Genomic DNA, 19,764 nt, shown 5'->3' on the forward strand with positions numbered 1-19,764 from the left:
GACAGGGTCTCACTAAGTTGCTTAGTGCCTCACTAAATTGCTGAGGCTAACCTTTAATTTGTGATCCTCCTATTTCAGCCTCCTAAACCACTGGGATTATATAAGTGCACCACCACATCTGGCTTCCTTCTCTTTTTTCCCCTCAGCCAGGACTCAAGAATGGCTCAAGAGGAGGGAAAAGGAGGGTTCAGAGAGAGACTGGGAAACTTCAGTAAAGAAGAGAGAAAGAAGATGCTGGGGAACTGACAAAGGAAGCAAAAAGTGTGGGGAAAAGTGGGGGGAAATGTGGAAAAAAAGAGTGGGAAGGAGAAATGGAATGAAGGAATGAGAGAAAGAAGGAAATACAGAAGTTTGAACACTTGACTCCTCTATGAAATCACATGGATAGCTTCTCCAGGACATGGAGGTCTGGAGGAGACTGGGTGGGTGTTTGAGGGGTGTACTCAGTAGTTTGAAGGCCTAGAAGCACCCATGTACTGACCCTCACTTCCCTCCTTCCTCAAGAGCTATGCCACTCTGTAGCAGCATGTGGAAAGGAGCTGTCTTCAGAGTGTGGGCTGGGGGGCAAACCCAGGACCTGCCAGAGTTGGCAATGTAGGAAGGGAAATGAGGGGAGGGAACACATACTACATACCTGTGGGCCAGACAATGTATGGGCAATCCTGGAGGAAAAAATTGAAGGGGCTCTGAGTCTCTAACCCACCTACCAAGAAAAAACAGAGTCAATTCCTTTTCTTGTTATATCAGGCACTTGCGCAAGTCATAGGTCTACCACACTAGGAACCCCAAAATCACTTTTTATTTTGTTTTGTTTCTTAAAAATTATAAATTTTGTCCTTTAAAAGACATTATCAATAAAGTAAGAAGTTAATCCATGGAATGTGAGAAAATATGTTCAAATCATGTACTTGATAAAGAATTGAGACGAGACCCAGAATGCATAGAGAACTCCTAAAAATCAACACAACAACAACAACAACAACAAAAGAACTTGATTAAAAAATGGGGAAAAATTTTACATTTTTAAAAAAATTATCCAAAAATCACTCCTTGCTGTATCTGCCCTTATTGGCAGGTTGGGTCACACTGAGAAGTGGGTAAATTGAGAGTTAATCCTATAGATTTTTAGAGGAGAAAGCAGCCTTAAATACATCTGTCCTCACATTACAGAATATAACAAAGATAAAGTGGCTCAGCCAGGGATGTTAGGGTGATTGTGCAAAGCCACAGCTCCTTGGTGGAAAAGTCGGTGTTTTCTTACAAGGACCCCTGACTTCCATTCCTGTACTATGCTAATTTCTTGTCTTTTTGTTTGTTTGTTTGGGACTGGTGCTCAGTACTGCTTTACCCCTGAGCTACATCCCCAGCCCTTCTTTTATTTTTTATTTTGACACAGGGTCTCACTAAATTGCTCAGACTGGCCTGGAAATTGCGACCCTCCTGACTCAGCCTGCAGAGTAGCTGAGATTACAGGGTTAATCTCAATGTATTGAGATCCCCATTTTTGATGCTTGAATAGAAGAGATATAGACAAAATCAGACTGACCAATAGGTAGGTGGAGGCAATGGCTACTTTTGTGCTGAAAAAAATAAGAGCAGGAGTGGGGTGGAGTGAGCTGGGGCAAAGAAGAATATGTCAATTTATTAGCTGGCTGTTTTTAAGTAGGCCATGAGAGTTACTGTGTTGGCCACAGGCCAGCTCCATGTCTGAACAGCAATTCATATTCTGGTGGCATCTCAGCTGGGAGATCCTCCTCCACCTTAGAGGCCTGCTTTTTTAGGTGCCTGAATCCTCCTTCCTCTCCCTGGTGGCTTCTGAATTCCTGGGTCCTGAGGGCTGCATTCCTCTTGGAGAGAAAAAACCCTAGGGCACAAAAGCTGAGAAAGAAGAGGGCCTGGGAAATGAGACTACAAGGTGAGAAGTTTTGGGGTGGGGGTCTTCCTAATTTCTCTGCCCTACCTCTACCACATTCCCAGGGCAACAGCAGTGGCTCCAGGGTCAGGAGCAAAATCACTACCTACCACACCCTGCCAGGTACAAAGCCAGTTTCTGCTTCCTAAAACTAACAAATAGAGTCTTTCACCTGGGGAGAGGAAGGGAGACACATCCTCTGACCTGTGCTCCTGAATGGAGGGGGCACTTGTTGCTTTGAGACTCTGCGGTAGAGAGGAGTGGAGGGGTTGGGCTGTCATGTTACTTTGGATCAGGGGAGTACTGGGTCTCATCCTAGTAACAACCAGTCATGCTCTGTGGAACTTAGTATCTCTCAAGAGACTTTCTGAACCCAAGATTCTGTGGTGCTACCTGTGATTCATGCATTCATTCACAGCAAACCAACTTCCAATGAGCAGCTGCTATGAACCAGGCATTGTGCTAGGTGCACAAGATATGGGAATACAATATTTACATCACTCATTACTGAGTGGTGATGAATTATATTGCATTGTTTTATAGAGGAAGGAAACTAAAAAGGATCCAACCAGAAAACAGTCACTGGCTATCTTTAAGGATTGTCCCAGTGGATTGTCAGGCACGCCCTGGGAATTCTTGGTCACTCAGCTGCTTCATGTATCCAACATTCCCCAACTCTGGTCCCTTTGACCACCCTTCTCTGCCCAGGGCATACTAAAGAGGGGACTGTAAGCCTGACCAGAGCCAGGGTCCAGGGAAAACTTCAGGATGGGGAAGAACAGGAGCTCTCCTTTCTCCTCCTTGAAGAAGAAAGAATGGCTATCTTCACTTGACAGAAGGGTCCTGGACTCCAACTCCAAACCCTTTTCCTCGTTTTCCTTGCCTCTGGGTTTTCCCTTTTTCTCTGTCCCCCCCCCCCCCCAGTACTGCTTTACTACTTATTGAGCTGCATCCAGTACATCCTCAGCCCTTTTTTGAGACAGAGTCTTGCTAAATTGTTTAGGACCTCCCTTAGTTGCTGAGGCTGGTCTTGAACTTGTGATCCTCCTGCCTCAGCATCCCAAATTGCTAGGATTACAGGCATGGGTCAATGTGCTCAGCTCTGATGCAGTCTTTTATTCCATAATTGATAGATTAGACTTTGTGGGAATATTCTGGGATGGGAGCAAGGGCAGTTTAGCAGGGCTCTGGATCTAGCAGTATTCTCAGACTCTACAATCTGTCACTCTTGTCTAAAACGAACAAATTATGTGACCATGCCTGTGTATACACAATAAGAACATAGTTTCTCAGTTGGACATGGTGGTACATGCCTAATTCCAACTACTCAGGAGGTTGAGGCAGGGAGATTGAAGTTTGAGGCCAGTCTCAGCAATTTAGTGAGGCCCTATGCATTTTAGTGAGACCCTGTCTCAAAATAAAAAGGGCTGGGGATGTGGCTCAGTGGTAAAGCGCCTCTGGGTTCAAACCCCAGTACCAAAACAAAAACAAACAAAACTCCACAGTCTCTCCTGATGCATTTCTGAAACAAGGTTTTTCATCTGTCCAAGAGCCTGTTTCCTGTGGGTCTCTTCTTCCCTCTTTCCAGGAGTTAATCTTCAAACCGTAGAATTTCCCATAGTGATGTGGAGACAGAAGGGGCTCTGAGGGTCTTAGACCAGGTACTCTGTATGAAACAAATAATGTAAGAAAACCTGGGGATGCAGTGGTCTCCTTGCCTCACGCCCCCGCCAGGGAACTTCCGCGAGTCTCCTAGTGGTGGTGTCGGGGGCTGGGGCAGCTCCCAATTCCATTGGGGATCTGTGTGCCTGCGGGCATGATATCTATACAGGGTACATGATGACCGAGTACTCCGAGTATTAGAGGAAGGGCAGAACCAGGAGCGACCCAGAAGCTGCCCTCGGACACAGCGTCTGGGAGGCTAGTGCCCACTGTGTTTTGGTGTCTGTCGCCAGGGTAGCTGGAGCCACGCACCAAAAGTTCGCCTGAGAGATGCCTACCTCTCAACCTTCTTTTTCTTTTTTTCCCCTTTCCCCCGCTTCCCCCTCGGTGCGGGGATTGAACCCTTAAACTTGTGTATACGAGGCAAACGCTGTACCAACTGGCTACATCCCCAGTCCGCATTAGCCCTCAGCTCAGACAGGGCGGAGACGCTCCCAGCCGGGGTCCAAGCCTGGGGACCAGAGTGCGCACACCTGCAGTCGGCACAACGGTTCCCGCCCAGTTGCAGCACAAGGGGCGGTGGGCTCGGTTCCCGGGTTCCTAGGCTGTAGGGCCGAGAGGGGAACGAACGAAAGTCCAAGCCTGGGGTCTTTCGGAGCCCAACCCCTCGGGAACTCTGCACACCCGACCGGGGTGAACGGGCGCCTCTATCTGTCACAGCCGTGTTTCTCAACTCCAAGAAAAGGAAGCGTGGGCTTCTGCTGCTGGTGGCATTCTTTCCTCGGTGCGTGGGTTGTGCGCGGTGCCTGGGGTCTGGCGACCGCATAGGAAGAATGAAATAGGGTCAAATCCCACAGAAAGTAGTGGTCCCGGCAGAATGTCTACTCGGTGCCTCCTGCTCCTTCCCTCCACCCCGATTACTGGCCGCCGCTTGGTACCTAGGATGTAAGATACAAGCGGCTCCCAGGCTGGGGCTGGAAAGTCATAAATAACTGCAGCTTGGTAAGTGCCGCGCGAAGGGGAGCCGGCGGGAGGTGCACCCAGGCCGGAGTGTGTGGGGGCAGTCAAAGAAGGTTCACCAGAGAAGGTGACCTCTCTCGGCTGGGTGCTGTAGTGTGAGGAAGAACTGCTAGGGAAAATGGATGGAGCGGGGCGCAGTGGCTCCCGCCTGTAATCTCAATGACTCAAGAGGCTGAGGCAGGAAGATCCAGACTTCAAAGCCAACCTCAGCAAAAACGAGGCGCTAAGCAACTCAGTGAGACCCTGTCTCTAAATACAAAATAGGACTGGGGACGTGGCTCATTGGTCGAGTGCCCCTGAGTTCAATCCCCCGTACAAAAAAAAAAAAAAAAAAAAAAAAAAAGGCTGGGGATGCGGCTCAGTGGTAAAACGCCCCGGGTTAAATCTCCAATACCCCGCCCCGCCAAAAAACACCAACGGAGATAAACCCACAGATTTCAGGCTAGGTGAATAAGTGTGGCCAAGCATTGTTTGGCGCCCGACCGCATTCCCTTAGCAGAACAGGGCCATCCACTGCTACTTAAGTGGGGGGAAGGGAAGAATCTGATATTTCGAAGAAGGTATCAAGGAAGTTATTATGGGAAGGATCAGAACTTTATTGGACTTATACTTTCCTGCTTTTTTTTTTTTTATCTTTTTTCATTCTTTTTTTTTTTTTTTTTTTTTTTGCGGTGTTGGCGATTGAACCCAGAACCTTGTGCTTGACAGGTACTCTAGGAACTGAGTTATATCCCAGCCCTCATTATCTTTTTTTGACAATGGTGTTTTTTAAAAATTTTTTTCATACATGTATATAGGGTAATAATGTCTATCTCGATCTACCGTCCTTTCCATTTCCACCCTTCCCACCCCTCCCCTCACTCCCCTTTGTACAAAAGTTCCTTTATTCTTCCCTACCCAAGCTTTTTGTTTGTTTTGCAGTGTTGGGGATTGAACCCAGGTTCTTGTGCTTGCAACGCACAAGAACCAACTGAACTATATCCCCAGCCCCCTACCTGCCACTATGGATCAGCATATGCTTATCAGAGAAAAACTTCCATCTTTGGTTTTTGGGGATTGGCTTGTTTCACTTAGCATGATATTCTCCAGTTTCATCCATTTACTTTCAAATGTCGTAATTTCATTCTTCTTTAAGGTTGAGTAATATTCCAGGGCTTGGGTTTTAATGACTTTTGGTGATGGTGGGGATGTGCAGCTTCATAATTTTTAGAGTGTGTTGCAGAGCTGGAAGGAATGCCTTCCATAAGGGTAGGCAGAGTAGTAGCCTACTTTCTCTGGTAGGTTCCCCAGGCCAGATTCAGTATCTACTAATTGGGACCCCAACCTGGAGGTGGAGTTTTTTGGCTTCCTGTGGTGGAGACCTCTGGAAGGCTCTGCAATCTGCCTTATGCCCAGGATATTCTCTTGCAACTTCTGCCCACCCTTAGAGACTAACTGGCTCCCCTAGTCACCAGTCCCACTCCTGGGAGCACTGCCAGAGTCAATTCTTCCTTGACATTCTCTCTTCCAGGGACCAGTATCTTCCTCTTCTTGAAACACTGGGGACAGGAATGCGTAATATTTAGTACCAATTGGAGAGATTTTTTTTTCTTTTGATACTGGGGACTGAATCCAGGGACCCTTTACTACCGAGTTACATCCCAGCCCTTTTAATTTTTTGAGACAGGCTCTAAATTGCACAGGGCCTTGCTAAATTGCTGAGACTGGCCTCGAATTTGCAATCCTCCTGCCTCAGCCTCCCAAATTGTTGAGATTACAATTGTTGAGATTACAGCCACCGTTTCTGTCTTGGAAGATTTTTTTTAAAGTTGATTGGACACAATACCTTTATTTATTTCTTTTTATGCAGTGCTGAGGATTGAACCTCACACGATAGACAAGTGCTCTACCACTGAGCCCTTGACAGATTGTTTTATAAAGACAAGGAATTTGAGCCAGGCGGGGTGGTGCGTGCCTGTAATCCCAGTGGTTCAGGAGGCTGAGGCAGGAGGATGGAGAGTTCAAAGCCAGACTCAGCAAAAACAAGGTGCAAAGCAATTCAGTGAGACTCAGTCTATGAAATAAAAATACAAAATAGGGCTGGGGATGTGGCTCAGTGGCCGAGTGCCCCAGAGTTCAGTTCCTGGTAACGGCCCCCGATCCCGCCCCCCCCCCCCAAAAAAAAAAAAAAAAAAAAAAAAAAAAAAGAGAAAAGGAACTTCTGTCTCGACTAGCTCATTCCTAAGAACCCTGCACCAAACTGAGCTGCCTGTAGCTCTTGGTGCTCATAGGCTGGAGCATAGACTGTCCGTGCTCTAGTAGCTAAGCCCTACTGGGGACCAAGAAACTGCACAAGAGGTTCCAGGTACTCACCAGGAAAACTTACAGAAAATGTAGACTCTTCTGGTGGTGGTGCGCATATGAAATTCCAGTAATTTAGGAATCCTGCTAAGGCAGGATTTGTAAGCTCGAGTCCAACCTGGGCAGATTAGTGAGATCCTGCCTCAAAATAAAAAAAGAAAAAGGGCTGGAGATTAGCCCAGTGGTAGTGTCCCTGGGTTCAAAAAATAAGAGGCTGCAGTGGGTCCTCCCTTAGGGTTATTCCAGTCCCTGAACACAGACCAAAGGACCCCTGATTTGGTCTGGGAAATCATGCAAAAAACAAACAAAAAAATCTAAGCTGAGGTCAGTGGCTTCCTTGCTCCCTAGAACTGCTAGACCACAGCCAACCCATGGTTTACCTGAGGGTCTCTCTCCTGGGAGAAGTTGGGAGATGTTGATCACCCTACCACTCCTCTTTCCTCCACTTGCACTGGAGGTGCTTATTTCTGTTTTTCTGAGATAGGCAGCAGGTAACTGCCACACAGAAACCAGATCCTGAAGAAAAGCAGGTTGGCTATGTTGTCTGTTCATATTCCCTGCTTTCAGGGGCCTACTGCTCCCTAAAACTCAAGCAGTGGAGGACAAGGAGTCCGAGAAAACCCCAGTGGATGGACCTGCCGGCTAAGTCCTAGGGACCTACTTCTCCAACACCAGAGGCAGCCTTGTATCTGGCTTCTACCACAGTGAGTAAGAGATCTGGGATCTTTTTGCTGTCTAGTTAAAAATGGCTCAAAGGGGGTTTCAGACACAACCTCAGGCAGTGGGGAGCCCTTACAAATCTCCCTCCTTGGGACAGATCAGGATATTCCTGTTCATAAACACACAACCCCTGGACCCCTGCTTCACATACACCAAAGGCAGAAAACAGCATAGGAACTGCCTATGCCAATGAAATGTTAGGGCCAGATTCTCACTAGGGTTAAGCAGACTATTAGGTGCCTGCCTAGCTCAGTTAACACTGCTTTTTGTTGTTTACCAAGATAAGTAAGCCAGGCCAGACGCAGTGGCACATCCCTATAATCCCAGCAGTTTAGGAGGTTGGGGCAGGAGGATCGAGAGTTCAAAGACAGTCTCAGCAGAAGTGAGGAGCTAATCAACTCAGTGAGACCTTGTCTCAAAATAAAATACAAAATAGGGTTGGTGATGTGGCACAGTAGTTGAGTGCCCGAGTTCAATAACTGGTACCAAAAACAAGAAGCTAGGATAACTAGAGGCCGCCCCGCCCTGGGTCTAGGCAACTACCCTATGGAGTAGTTTCTGGGGAGCTAGGTTGCTTAAGTTGTCAGCAGCCACTTTCACTTTTAGGGGTGCAGTGCTGAGAGAAGGGGAAGAAAAGGAGAAGAGAGGCTCTCTTGGGCTTTGTGGTGCTATTTAAGATGCAAGCCTTGGACTAAATCTGATCCCCTTGTTAAAATGGCATCAAGTTTATTTATAAATATCTGTACAATTTGAGTGACAAGTACGGACTTCTCAGAAACAAAACAAAGGCAATCTTTTGAAGGGAAGTTGCAGGCAATACTTTCCCTGTACCTGTCAAAAACAAGACAGACAAGCAGACCTACATACATCATGAACTAGGCATATGGACATTGACCTTCTCACTTCCTGGAAGGAACTGAAAAATGTATAAAATAGCCTTGGGTGCTGCATCCTTCAACACTGAAACCATGTTGGGGATCAGGGTGGTGGAGGGGGCCACTGAGACAGTTGCCCAGCACAGGAAACACTGTGACCCATGACGAAGCCCAGTTGGTAGGGCAAAGCCAGTGTCTTAGGCCTGGCCAAGACTGTGACTCAGAGGCCCTGCCTCAGCTGGCCAACTCCTCAGTCTTGATCCCAATGCCAGGCAGGCTACTCAGGTGGTAAGTTAACTTTCAGTCTTCTTTGGTTTGGTTGGCTTTTCTCCCTGCTCTGTGCTCTGGCATCTCAGAATGAAGGTTTTAACAGCTGCAGGTGGGGAGGTAGTGGCAAAGTGCTACAGTGTGATGCAGTTTTAATAAAAATTTTATTACACAGCCATAATGTAATCGACACTTCTCCAAATCCAAATGATACTAAATACAGATCTACATGGTGGATCAGAATGACTCCAGCAAATTATATGGATTCTATGATTTTATGTCTTTTAAAACCAGAAAGTCCAAGTTTGACATGATAGGAGAGGTCCCAGCAGCTCCAGGACTCTGCTAGAGTCCAGGCAATGTTTAACAGTCTGTGATTCCACATTTACACAACAGTCTATAAAGAGTTTTGGTCAATGGACTATTCAAGTATATATGATTTAATGAGTCCATCACCACTCCTTTGCCCAACTGAACTGTCACAGCTACCACATAGCTGTGTTACAGTCATTTACCAATTTTACACAGTCACAATACTTTGAAACCACCCATTGCCGATTTTTTAAAAAATATGTAAACTAAGTTAAAGCAACACTGAGGCTCTACCAAACCCAGAAGAGTTACCAAGTTCATTCTTGTTTCAATACAACTCTGATTTCCCATTATCCCCTTCATTATACAAAAGTTGAGTGAAGAAGTACAGAGTAGAGCTTCTAGATTCCTCTCCCTCTTGTGGAAATCAGCAGCTCTCAGCTGTTTCTTTAGCTTAGTTCTTGGTATATATAGTCAGCTGTACTTTGTTCTGAAAAGATTTGTTAAATGCCACTTTTATTTACACTTGGAGCTTTACACCTGAGAATGATTATCAAGCAGTCAGCTTATCTCTTTTCAAACATTTCATAACGACATACACACCTCTTTGCTGGCTTCACCCTAGCTGCACAACAATATATATGCTTACCATATATATATGTATACACACACACAACTGCACATGCTGGTAACATTTGCAATCTAAATCTTATTGTTTGCTCTCCACATTCAGGTTGAATAATTTCTTTTAAAAAACAAAATGTTATTCTTGCCAAAACATCAAAACAGAATCACTAGGAAGAAACAGGTACACTGGGTGGGAACAAGACACACTCTATGTTCAGCCAAGAAGCTATAGCCTGTACCCATGGGATGAGCAAGACACTTCTGCCGCCCTCCTGGTACCTGCCACGAGCTTTCCTCACGCCTGCCAGGACACAGCCTATAAGGCAGGAAGCTAAACTGGGGAGTTTTCTTGAAGGTGGGGAGGTGATGGAGGAAGAGAGGGTAGGGGAAGTTACACAGCTACAGCAGTCCGGTCTGTTTAATAAGAAGAATCACATTTAATGAGTTTCTTTCTTGCAGTTTCAGATGCTCAAGTACAGCTGAAAAAAATCTGAAACAGCTATAGACCAATGACAGACTGATACAAAGAGTACTGCATTTTTAAAAAATGATAAAAAAACCCACACTTACGTACACACATACACACACACACACTCTCTCTCTCACTCAAATTAGACCCCCCTCCCTCCCCCACAAATGTACACTTTTTGGAAACTAAATTGTTTTTGAAAACCCCTCTTCCGCAGAGATGGGAAGAAGAGAAAGATGAGAGAGAAAGGAGGACTGCAGGAGCCCAATCCCTGCTCCCTCCACAAGGGTCAGGTGCCAAATGTTCAATGGTTGGGTCCAAGGCAGTCTTGGAGAGGAGACTGCCCAGTGCTGCTGCTATTGCCACCAGGGGCTCCAGCAGGAATCCCAGCTCCATGGTAATACTGAATGTGTGCAGAGTGGCCAATGAACTGTGCTGGTTTAAAAAAAAAAAAAAAAAAAAAAAAGGCGAACACAAATCTAAAGACATGGAAAAAGCCCAACTGAGCCCAGATCCACACTGGATGGGGCCCAGGGGTTTGGTGGGAAATGGTGCAGACAAGGAAGGTCTATACAGCAAATGGTTTATATTACAGATGACTGGCAGTTTAGAGTCTCTTCCCAGTTCTACTGCTGCTCCAGCCCAAAGAGGGCAAATCAAAGGAAAAGAGGAAAGGTGGGACACTGATGGGCATGCAGGGTCAGAAGCAGCAGGCTGGGTGCTCTCAAATAAGTCCCCGTCGTTTTTTATAGTCCTCCAAGTTCAGAGATCTCCTTGGAGCCCCATCCTTGGCTGGAGGAGCCTTGGAGGTGATAGCCAAAGCCTTTGACTCTGCGAGAAAGAAGAACAAATTGGCATGTGAAGTACCTACAAAGTTCTTGTAGTCTTGTGCTCCATTCCTTCAGATACCCTTAATGACTGCTAGTCTGCCCCCTCTCAAATATACCTACAGCTAGTCTGACCCTGGCCTCTACAGATACCACCCCCATTTCTTCATTAGACTCAGTTCTCACTGGCCAAGATAACTGTGGATCCATGTAGTCCTCAGCCATCCCTACTTCCCCATCCTCACATACCTGAGCTGGGAACTTGTAAATCAATCTTCACATCAAAATCGTGCACTTTGAACAAGTCTTCTGAGAGGTCACTGGCTGACTTAGAATTCAAATCTTTATCCTTTCCCTGACCCTGGAATAAGGGGAAGAAAACTAATTATAAAGAGCATAAGTGTAAGACGATTTCAAGAAGCAACAGCCACTAATGGTCAAAGCTCTTATTCAAGTTCATTAGATTTTCCTACTGAAGTCCTTTTGATTCTTAAAGAAGGAAGACAGGAGAGATCACAGACAAGAGCTTTTTCTGAAGCCTTTTTAGGCTTCAAAGCAAAAAGGAAGGCTCAAGTCTGTGATATGTACGTAGGTAGGGTAAGCTTAAGACAATAGGCGGGGCTGGGGAGATAGCTCAATTTGTAAGCACGAGGCCCTGGGTTCGATCCCCAGCACCACACACACACAAAAAAGACAATAGGCAACCTTCTCACCCCAGACTGCAGGAATTCCTAAGACAGTTTGGGCTCCACAGGAAAAGACTCAACTTGATAGAAAACTGTTTGTAGGGCTGGGGAGATAGCTCAGCTGGTAGAGTGCTTGCCTCACAAGCACAAGGCCCTGAGTTCGATCCTCAGTACCACAAAAGAAAAAAAAAACAAAAAACAAAAAACTGTTTGTAAATGGGCAGTTTCTCTCAGTTTCCCATTTCTGCTTTCACTTATATAACCATCTGATCCCTACAACTTGTCAACTACTCCTCCTAATTATTCTGTAAAGTAGGAAGGGTATATAATAATATTCCCTAAATGTGCTGAAAAGGTCTAGAAATCAGTGGCCCAAATCAGTGGCCTTAACCCTAGTTAAGTAATGGTGTTGAGTTTAGAATTTAGGTTGTCTGATCAAAATTGTTTCGCTACTTATAAAAGTTATGATGGAGAAAGGACTGTAAGTGGGACTCCATGTTCTTCTAGGTGGGAAAATCAAGCCCAAACCAGGTAAAGTGCTCACTCAGGGTTCCAGCCAGCAGCCTAGCTCTGCAGCCACAGGGTAGTACTGCACTTGCCTTGCTCATTTCCTTCGGTGTATCTGGTAACACTCCAGAACCATACTTTGCATTTAGCTGGGCCAAAATGGCAGCCTGAACAGCCGGGTCTCTGGACTGAGAAAGAAAATGTTATTTTAGAGATTGTTCAACTTTTAGAGTCCTATTGCTAGATTCTTTCTACCTACTATCGCTAATATCACAAGTACCGCAGCAGACTCATCAGTAGCTCAGTGGAGTTTTCCTCAAGGCAGCAAAAGAAGGGCAATAAACTTAAAACTAAGTCTATGGTTTGGGGATATAGTGCAGTGGTAGAGTACTTGCCCAGCATTTGAAAGCGCTGGGTTCAGTCCCCAGTACTGAAAAAGCAAACAAAAACTAATCCCTGTCTACTGAGGCCATGCTAAGTAACACATTACTAATATGAAAACCTAAAATCCAAAGTGCTCAAATATCCAAAACTTTGTGCACCAACATGGTGCTATGAGTGGAAAATTCCACACTTGAACTCATGTGACAGGTTGTAGTCAAAACACAGGCACATTGGTACTGGAGTTGTGGCTCAGTGGTAGAGTGCTTGCCTAGCATGTGTGAGGTGCTGGGTTCAATACTAAGCAGCACATATAAATAAATAAAATAAAAGATCCACTGACAACTAAAAAAAAAAACCATAGGCACACTAAAAATATGATATGAAATTACCTTCAGGTGATGTATAGGACATATAAAATATAAATGAATTTCACATGCAGACTTGGGTCACATCCCCAGGTTATGCAAATATTCAATCCCCCCACCCCCCAATCCAAAATCTGAAACACTTCTGGTCCCAAGCATTTTGAGTAACTTATTTTAGGGACTGCACTCCATTGCAAACCCACCCTGGTAGGTTAGTTACTAGCAGTTAGTTACTTGATTTTTACAAATCCATGCCAGGTTTTCACTACCTGTATGACCTATAGCAAGATAAAAAAGGAAGTTTCTCGACACAAGAACTTGAGGCAGGCAAGCAAATCCCAGCTAGGAAAACATTATTTTTAACTTCTTTATTAATTTCCTAATGGAATTCATTTTATGTCCTAGAATCTAGGTCCTGACTAAAAATGTCCTCTTTAGGCACTCACATTAGAAACGATGGTAGGTTTGCACTGCCGCCTGGTAAAGGGATCCATCTGTTGGTTTTTCATGTTGTGACTTTCAGCCTAAAACAGAGAGCATGTATTAGAGAACCATAAATCCTTTCCCCATCCTCTCATTCACCATAAGCTTGCATATAAATAATCTGTTTGCAAGGGATTGGGGGAGAACCTGGAAGTTATTATACTTTTCCTTTCAAGAATACCAGAAGAGATATCAGGGCAACAACTAAAAATCAGAATCTGATAAGAAAGAACACCTGTGGAGTAGTCTAAGGGAAGGAAGGAATAAAGTAGGGTAGAAGACTGCTTTTGTTCATTATAAATTAATAAATTACATGGGTGAATGTACACATAGAATGAATGTATGCTAAGTATATGTGTTATTTCAATAATTTAAACTATAGACTTGAATAACATGTAGGAAAAATTCGTACCATTTTATTTAATTTTTTCCAATGATCCAGATAAAGTTGTCTTACTCACCACAAGGGCCTTCTCAGACTCCACAATGTTCCACTCCCTGTTCCGCTGGTTGATGTAACTATGGGATGAATAAGAGATGAGTCAGTGGGCTATAAGAGGGAAGGAGTCACTGAGTCCTGACCCCAGAGATCTGGAGAGTAAGTCAGCGCTACACAGTGTGTACAAGGTCACAGGCTTGCCTGATAATTTTGGTCAAGGTCTATAGGCCATGGATAGGGGCCCAACCAAAAGTCTCAGTTAACATACCTGATAGCAGATATATTCTTGGTCCTCTGGCGGTCCAGGGCCTCGGCCCGCTCCTCCAACTCATTCAGCTGGTCTTGGATTTGTTTCGCCTTGTCCTGATCTCCCAGGTCCTCAGCCATGGCCTGCATACAGAGAGACATGTAAGCTCTATGGCTGTGATTGCTGGAAGGGGACTCTTGATATAGAGCCAAAGAAAAGGTATCTCATGGACAAATGACAAGAAATGTGAAAGAATAGTGAAGAAATACTTTATAAACACAATGTGTAATTTTTCTTAAATTACCTTGCCAGACAGCTACCTAGCTATGGGCTCCTGGTGGCAGCAATATGCAACACTAACCCTGTAACCCAGGCCTATATGGCTAAACTATCAAGGTTCACCCCATCTTGATGTGAACAATGGAAAACCACCTACCACAATGGGGCTCAATAATGTCATTTGTCTGTTTAGACCCAGTGATGAATACTACCCCAGATCTTTTTGTTTTGTTTTGTTTTTGCTACTGGGGAATGAACTCAGAGGTGCTTTACCAGTGAATTACCTCCCCACCTTTTTTTAAAATTTTGAGACAGGGTCTCAAAGGCTGACCTTGAGGGGGCTGGGGAGATAGCTCAGTCGGTAGAGTGCTTGCCTTGCAAGCACGAGGCCCTGGGTTTGATCCCCAGCACCCAAAAAAAAAAAGGCTGACCTTGAACTTATGATCCTCCAGTCTCAGCCTCCTTAGTCACTGGGATTATAGGTCTGCAACACCACACCTAGCTTCAGGGGGTATCTATTTTACTACACATGAAACTAAAGTGACTAGAAAGTAACAAGAATGGAACAAGATCAATGTCAATTTATAGAAAGGAAAATAGCCAAGGAATTTCACCCAGATGTCAAGAATGCATTGTGTTGCTTATATTTGAGCCCAGAATTTTGTCCCAATTCTGCTACCATTAACTTGACAGAAGATGGACTAGTCTGATTTCCATATCTCCTTATAGGATGGGCAAAGAGGCTCAAACACATGTCCTTACCTTTTCCTTTAGCAGCTGAGTCTTCTTCATAGCATAGTTGGGTGGAGCTTTTCTGAACCTTTCTTTCTCTTTTACAATCTGTACCAGAGAGGAGATACCAGCAGTGAGGTATTCCTAAACTATTTTTGTAGACAGGCTAAATGAGCCCATTTTGGAGGCAAGCAGCTAGTTAAAAGGGGACTGCTCTTCCTATAGCAGTGTCATGCCCCAGAGAGAGTGAGTTCATTCCAAGGGATACTATGTGCTTCCAGGGTCACGGAGATTCTTCTGGGACAGTCTGAAGGAACATGCACCAATGAACAGCAGCAGCCCAAGGGCCTGGTATTGTAAGGCTAGCCACTGTCCAAGAGAACAGAAATCAAAGAATTTTACCAAAATGTTTTGGAGAAAGAAAGCTTCCAGAAGGACCAAACCTAGCAGAATATACAACCCTGAATCCTGAATATACATGAGTCTATGTAGTCTCATCTGAAGATGAGAATGTACAGAGAAAAGCTTGATGAACTATGAATAATAAGGTAGCAATATTAGTATTCCCTCATCTTCACGCATAGCTACAAATATCAAGATATAGGGAGAAAATAAAATTATGATCTCTAAACCCAGATGAACTTGATAAACCTCTAGGCTCTGGGGTATCAGGTTTCTTACCTCTTCAATGTCCTGATCATTGAATTTATAATTAAGAGCTTCTTTAATAGATAATTCCTTTTTATTGATTTCATCTAGAGTAGGCAACTGCATGCCAGCAGAGAACATCTGGATCAAAATATGAGAAAGATTATTAGTAAGGGATTTGGGAAAGAGACTTTCAGTGTTTGCAAACAACTGCTAGGGAGTCTCTAAACACTTACCGCTTCTTTCCACTTCATGAATTCACTTTCAGTAAATTCTTGGTTTGAGACAAACTCTAAGCGGAACACTCGTTGGTCATTGCCATGCCTACATAAGAAAGAAAGAACATTTCCAAGAATGTGTGTGCTGACTCTAGGGTCAGCAAAGCAATCCTAACAACCCTATATACCATCTATCTCCACAGGTCTTAATCCTGGCTACTTTTTGAAATCATCTAGAATTTGATTCTGTTTGTTATGGTCACTTCCTAGTCCAAATGGCTCTTTTTAAACAAATTAGGGGAGATGATGGAGTGAGGATGTGGGAAGAAAATGGAGAGATCTTGGTGATCAAAACAGGCCCGGGGCAGCCATATCCATCATGGGCTATTTGCTCTGTAATCCTGGCAAACTACTTCTATTCCTTTAGAATTCTTATGTTCTGCAGGGTACAGTGGTGCACACCTGTAATCCCAACGACTTGGGAGGCTGAGGCGGAGCATCACAAGTTCAAAGCCAGCCTCAGCAACTTAGTAAGACTCTAAGCAACTTGGTGAGACCCTGTCTCTAATAAAATACAAAAAAAGGGCCGGCAATGTGGGTTGGTGGTTAAGCACCCCTGGGTTCAATCCCTAGTACCCACCCAAAAAAAGGAATTCTTAGGTTCCAAGGGGCAGGGATTTGTGTATATCTCTCATGTCTATCTTGTTCTCTCCTTTAAACTGATGATCAGAATTGTACCTAGCACAAAGGTTAAGTAAATGACATATTCATTTTCCTGAAGAGGAAACGAAGTCATGAAAGATGACCTGACTTGTTAAAGATGAATTTAGTTAAGTGAGAGAGTCAGGACCAGAAACAAGCCTCCTGACTGTGCTCACCAGAAAATGCCTGCTGGGCATTTTCTCTTATTACTCAACATCATCCTTCTGCAAGTGCTCTACCACTAAATTATATCCCCAATCCTTTTTATTTTATGCTGTCACAGGTCTTACTAAATTACTCAGGCTGGCCCCTTGGGAGAGAAGAGTATCTGGACACTTTTACTATAGGCAAAGAGAGAATACGAGTTTCTTTAGGGTACCTTATGGAGACCACATAGTGGTCACAGTAAAAGGAAACATCAACTGGAGGCAATGACAGTTCAATAGGCAGTGCCCACTTCAAGAGGGAACCAAAGCTGCCACAGCAGTGCCTCTTACCGTAGTTGTAGCCCTTTGTTTGTTCTGGTACCACCCAGCTGGTAAACTTTAGCAGTTTCCACAACACCTGTGATCTCAGCAACCTAAGTGAAAAGACAGAGACACCAGTCAAAAAGCAGACTCTTCAAAGTTCTCTACCCAATTCTTCTTTTGGCTCAATTTACCTGAACACAGACAAGCAACCCTGTGCTGAGAGAAGCCCACAACTGTCAGGTATTCTGTGTACCTATCTCAGGTTTAGATCAAATGGTAAAGCACAGGGAGCCTTGAGCCGAGGGTAAACAAGCTCCACGAGCAAAGGCAATTGGCCTGTGGGGCCCATAGCTTTCCTAAACTAAATCTGCCTTTACGAAGGGATGTACTTGAGACTTCAGAAGTTAAAAAAAAAAAAATAGTAATAAATTTATTCCCTTTGGAGAGGTCTGTTGCCTAGGCTGGTCTTGAACTTCAGGGCTCAAAAGATTCTGCCTTAGCCCGCCAGATAGCTGGGACTACAGGTATGACATTATATAGTTCTAGAGGTCAATTTGGTTGTTTTGTTTTGTTTTGTTTCGTTTCAGTGCTAGGGATTGAGCCCAAGACCTATACTCCAGCCCCATCTACAGGTCAACTGTTTGGATACTAGGTATTAAAACCAGGCCTTGGGGGCTGGGGTTGTAGCTTAGTGGTAGAACGCTTATCTAGCATGTGTGAGGCAGTGGGTTTGATTCTCAGCACCACATAAAAATAAATAAAATAAAGGTTCATCAACCATCTTTTTTTTTTTTTTTTTTTTTTGTGGTGCTGGGGATTGAACCCAGGGCCTTGTGCATGCGAGGCAAGTACTCTACCAGCTGTGCCAAATCCCCAGCCCAACAATTCTTAAAATACTTAAAAAAAAAAAAAAAAAAAAAAAACAGGACTTGGGAGCTGTGGTTGTAGCTCAGTGGCAGAGCACTTATCTAACATGTGTGAGGCACTGGGTTCAATCTTCAGCACATAAAAAAATAAATAAAATAAAATGAAGGTACTGTGTCCATCTACAACTAAAACAAAAAACAAAAAAAAAAAAACAGGCCTTGGACATGCTAGATAAGTGCTCTACCATTAACTTATATTCCAAGCCCTTTTTATTTTTTGAGATAGGGTGTCACTAAGTTGTCCAGAATGGCCTTGAACTTGTGATCCTCCTGCCTCAGTCTCCCAAGTAGCAGGGACTATAGGTATATACCACCTATGTCTGGCTTAGAGATAATTTCTTTCTTTTCTTTTTTTGTACTGAGGTTGAACCCAGGGGCAATTTACCACTGACTCTATCCCCTATTGTTTTAATTTTTTTTTTGTACTGGGGATTGATCCCGGGGGCACTCAACCACTGAGCCACATCCCCAGTCCTTTTTAATATTTTATTTAGAGACAGGGTCTCACTGAGTTGCTTAGCACCTTGCTAAATTGCCAAGGATGGTTTTGAACTCACAATCCTCCTGCCTTGACCTTCCAAGCTGCTAGGATTACAAGCGTGTGCCACTGTGCCTGGCACCTTTTTAATTTTTATATTTAGGAAGGGTCTCTCTGAGTTGCTGAGGCTAGCTTCAAACTTGTCATCCTCCTGCCTCAGTCTCCCAAGGCACTGGGATTATTGGCATGCATCACCAGGCCCATCTTAGAGATCAATCTTTATCAACCAAATGTGAAGACCATGGAGGTCAGTTTCTGTTGTCCAGCTTTCTGGAACACAGCATGGCTGCTGGCTCTCATACAAGGAGATAAACACATTAAAACAAAACAATCTAGGGCCGGGGCTGTGGCTCAGCAGTGAAGTGCTTGTCTCATATGTGTGAGGTGCTAGGTTCAATCCTTGGCACCTTATAAAATAAATAAAATAAAGGTATTGTGTCCGTATACAACTAAAAATAGAAACAAAACAAAAACCAAGACAATCTACGACAAAACAAACAAAAACGATAGAAAAATCAAACAGCTATGTTGTTCTACCATTCGGATGATAGAAGCTATGTTGGAACACACACACAGCCTGTATAAAGTTGGGATTATTTTTTATTCTCTTTAACTTCCATGGTCCTAGAAGTTACTTCCTTTGTAACATGGAATTGTTTTCACTAATTTATTATTCAAATAAATAAATCTTTTAGATGATGTAATTGCCAACAACTACTTCATGGATGTTTCCTTTCTTCTTTTTGTATTGAAGGGGCATGCAGAAAATTATTCTAAACCCCAAACCATCAGTTTCTTGGTCTTTAATTACTCTTCCTGGCAGCAGGCCGCAAATCACATCTCTGGTCACTATAGATTTTCACTGTTCTATGGGCATCTCATGGAATCTACTTTCTAGTCTGCTGCAGCTTGGATCTTAGATATCTCCCAAAGGCTTAGTGCCCAGCTTGGCACTATTGGTAGGTGGTGGGAATTTTAAGAGGTGAGAACTAATGGAAGATTTTAGGTCTCTGGGGCATGCTTTTAAAGGGCATTGTGGGACCTTGGTCTTTGACTTTGTCTTTCACATCCTGGCCTTGAGATTAGTGTACCTGCTGTGTTTCTCCCTC

The 19,764-nt window shown here is 44.1% G+C and overlaps 1 protein-coding gene across 2 annotated transcripts in view; it reads right to left on the reverse strand.

The window, feature by feature from the left end:
- Positions 1–8,941: 8,941 nt before the first annotated feature.
- Positions 8,942–19,764, reverse strand: part of Rtf1 (RTF1 homolog, Paf1/RNA polymerase II complex component) — a 63,838-nt gene continuing 53,015 nt past the window's right edge. For both annotated transcript variants that reach the window (XM_047541901.1, XM_047541902.1), the window contains exons 9-18: positions 17,219–17,301; positions 16,038–16,125; positions 15,835–15,942; positions 15,184–15,261; positions 14,164–14,285; positions 13,918–13,975; positions 13,420–13,497; positions 12,317–12,412; positions 11,281–11,392; positions 8,942–11,035 (exon numbers count right to left, since the gene is read on the reverse strand). In XM_047541901.1, the coding sequence (XP_047397857.1) occupies positions 10,929–11,035; positions 11,281–11,392; positions 12,317–12,412; positions 13,420–13,497; positions 13,918–13,975; positions 14,164–14,285; positions 15,184–15,261; positions 15,835–15,942; positions 16,038–16,125; positions 17,219–17,301 (930 nt within the window). In that variant the 3' untranslated portion in view covers positions 8,942–10,928. The remainder of the gene's footprint in view (positions 11,036–11,280; positions 11,393–12,316; positions 12,413–13,419; positions 13,498–13,917; positions 13,976–14,163; positions 14,286–15,183; positions 15,262–15,834; positions 15,943–16,037; positions 16,126–17,218; positions 17,302–19,764) is intronic.

The sequence above is a fragment of the Sciurus carolinensis genome, chromosome 2, assembly GCF_902686445.1.
Source record: "Sciurus carolinensis chromosome 2, mSciCar1.2, whole genome shotgun sequence".
Classification (NCBI taxonomy): Eukaryota; Metazoa; Chordata; class Mammalia; order Rodentia; family Sciuridae; genus Sciurus; species Sciurus carolinensis.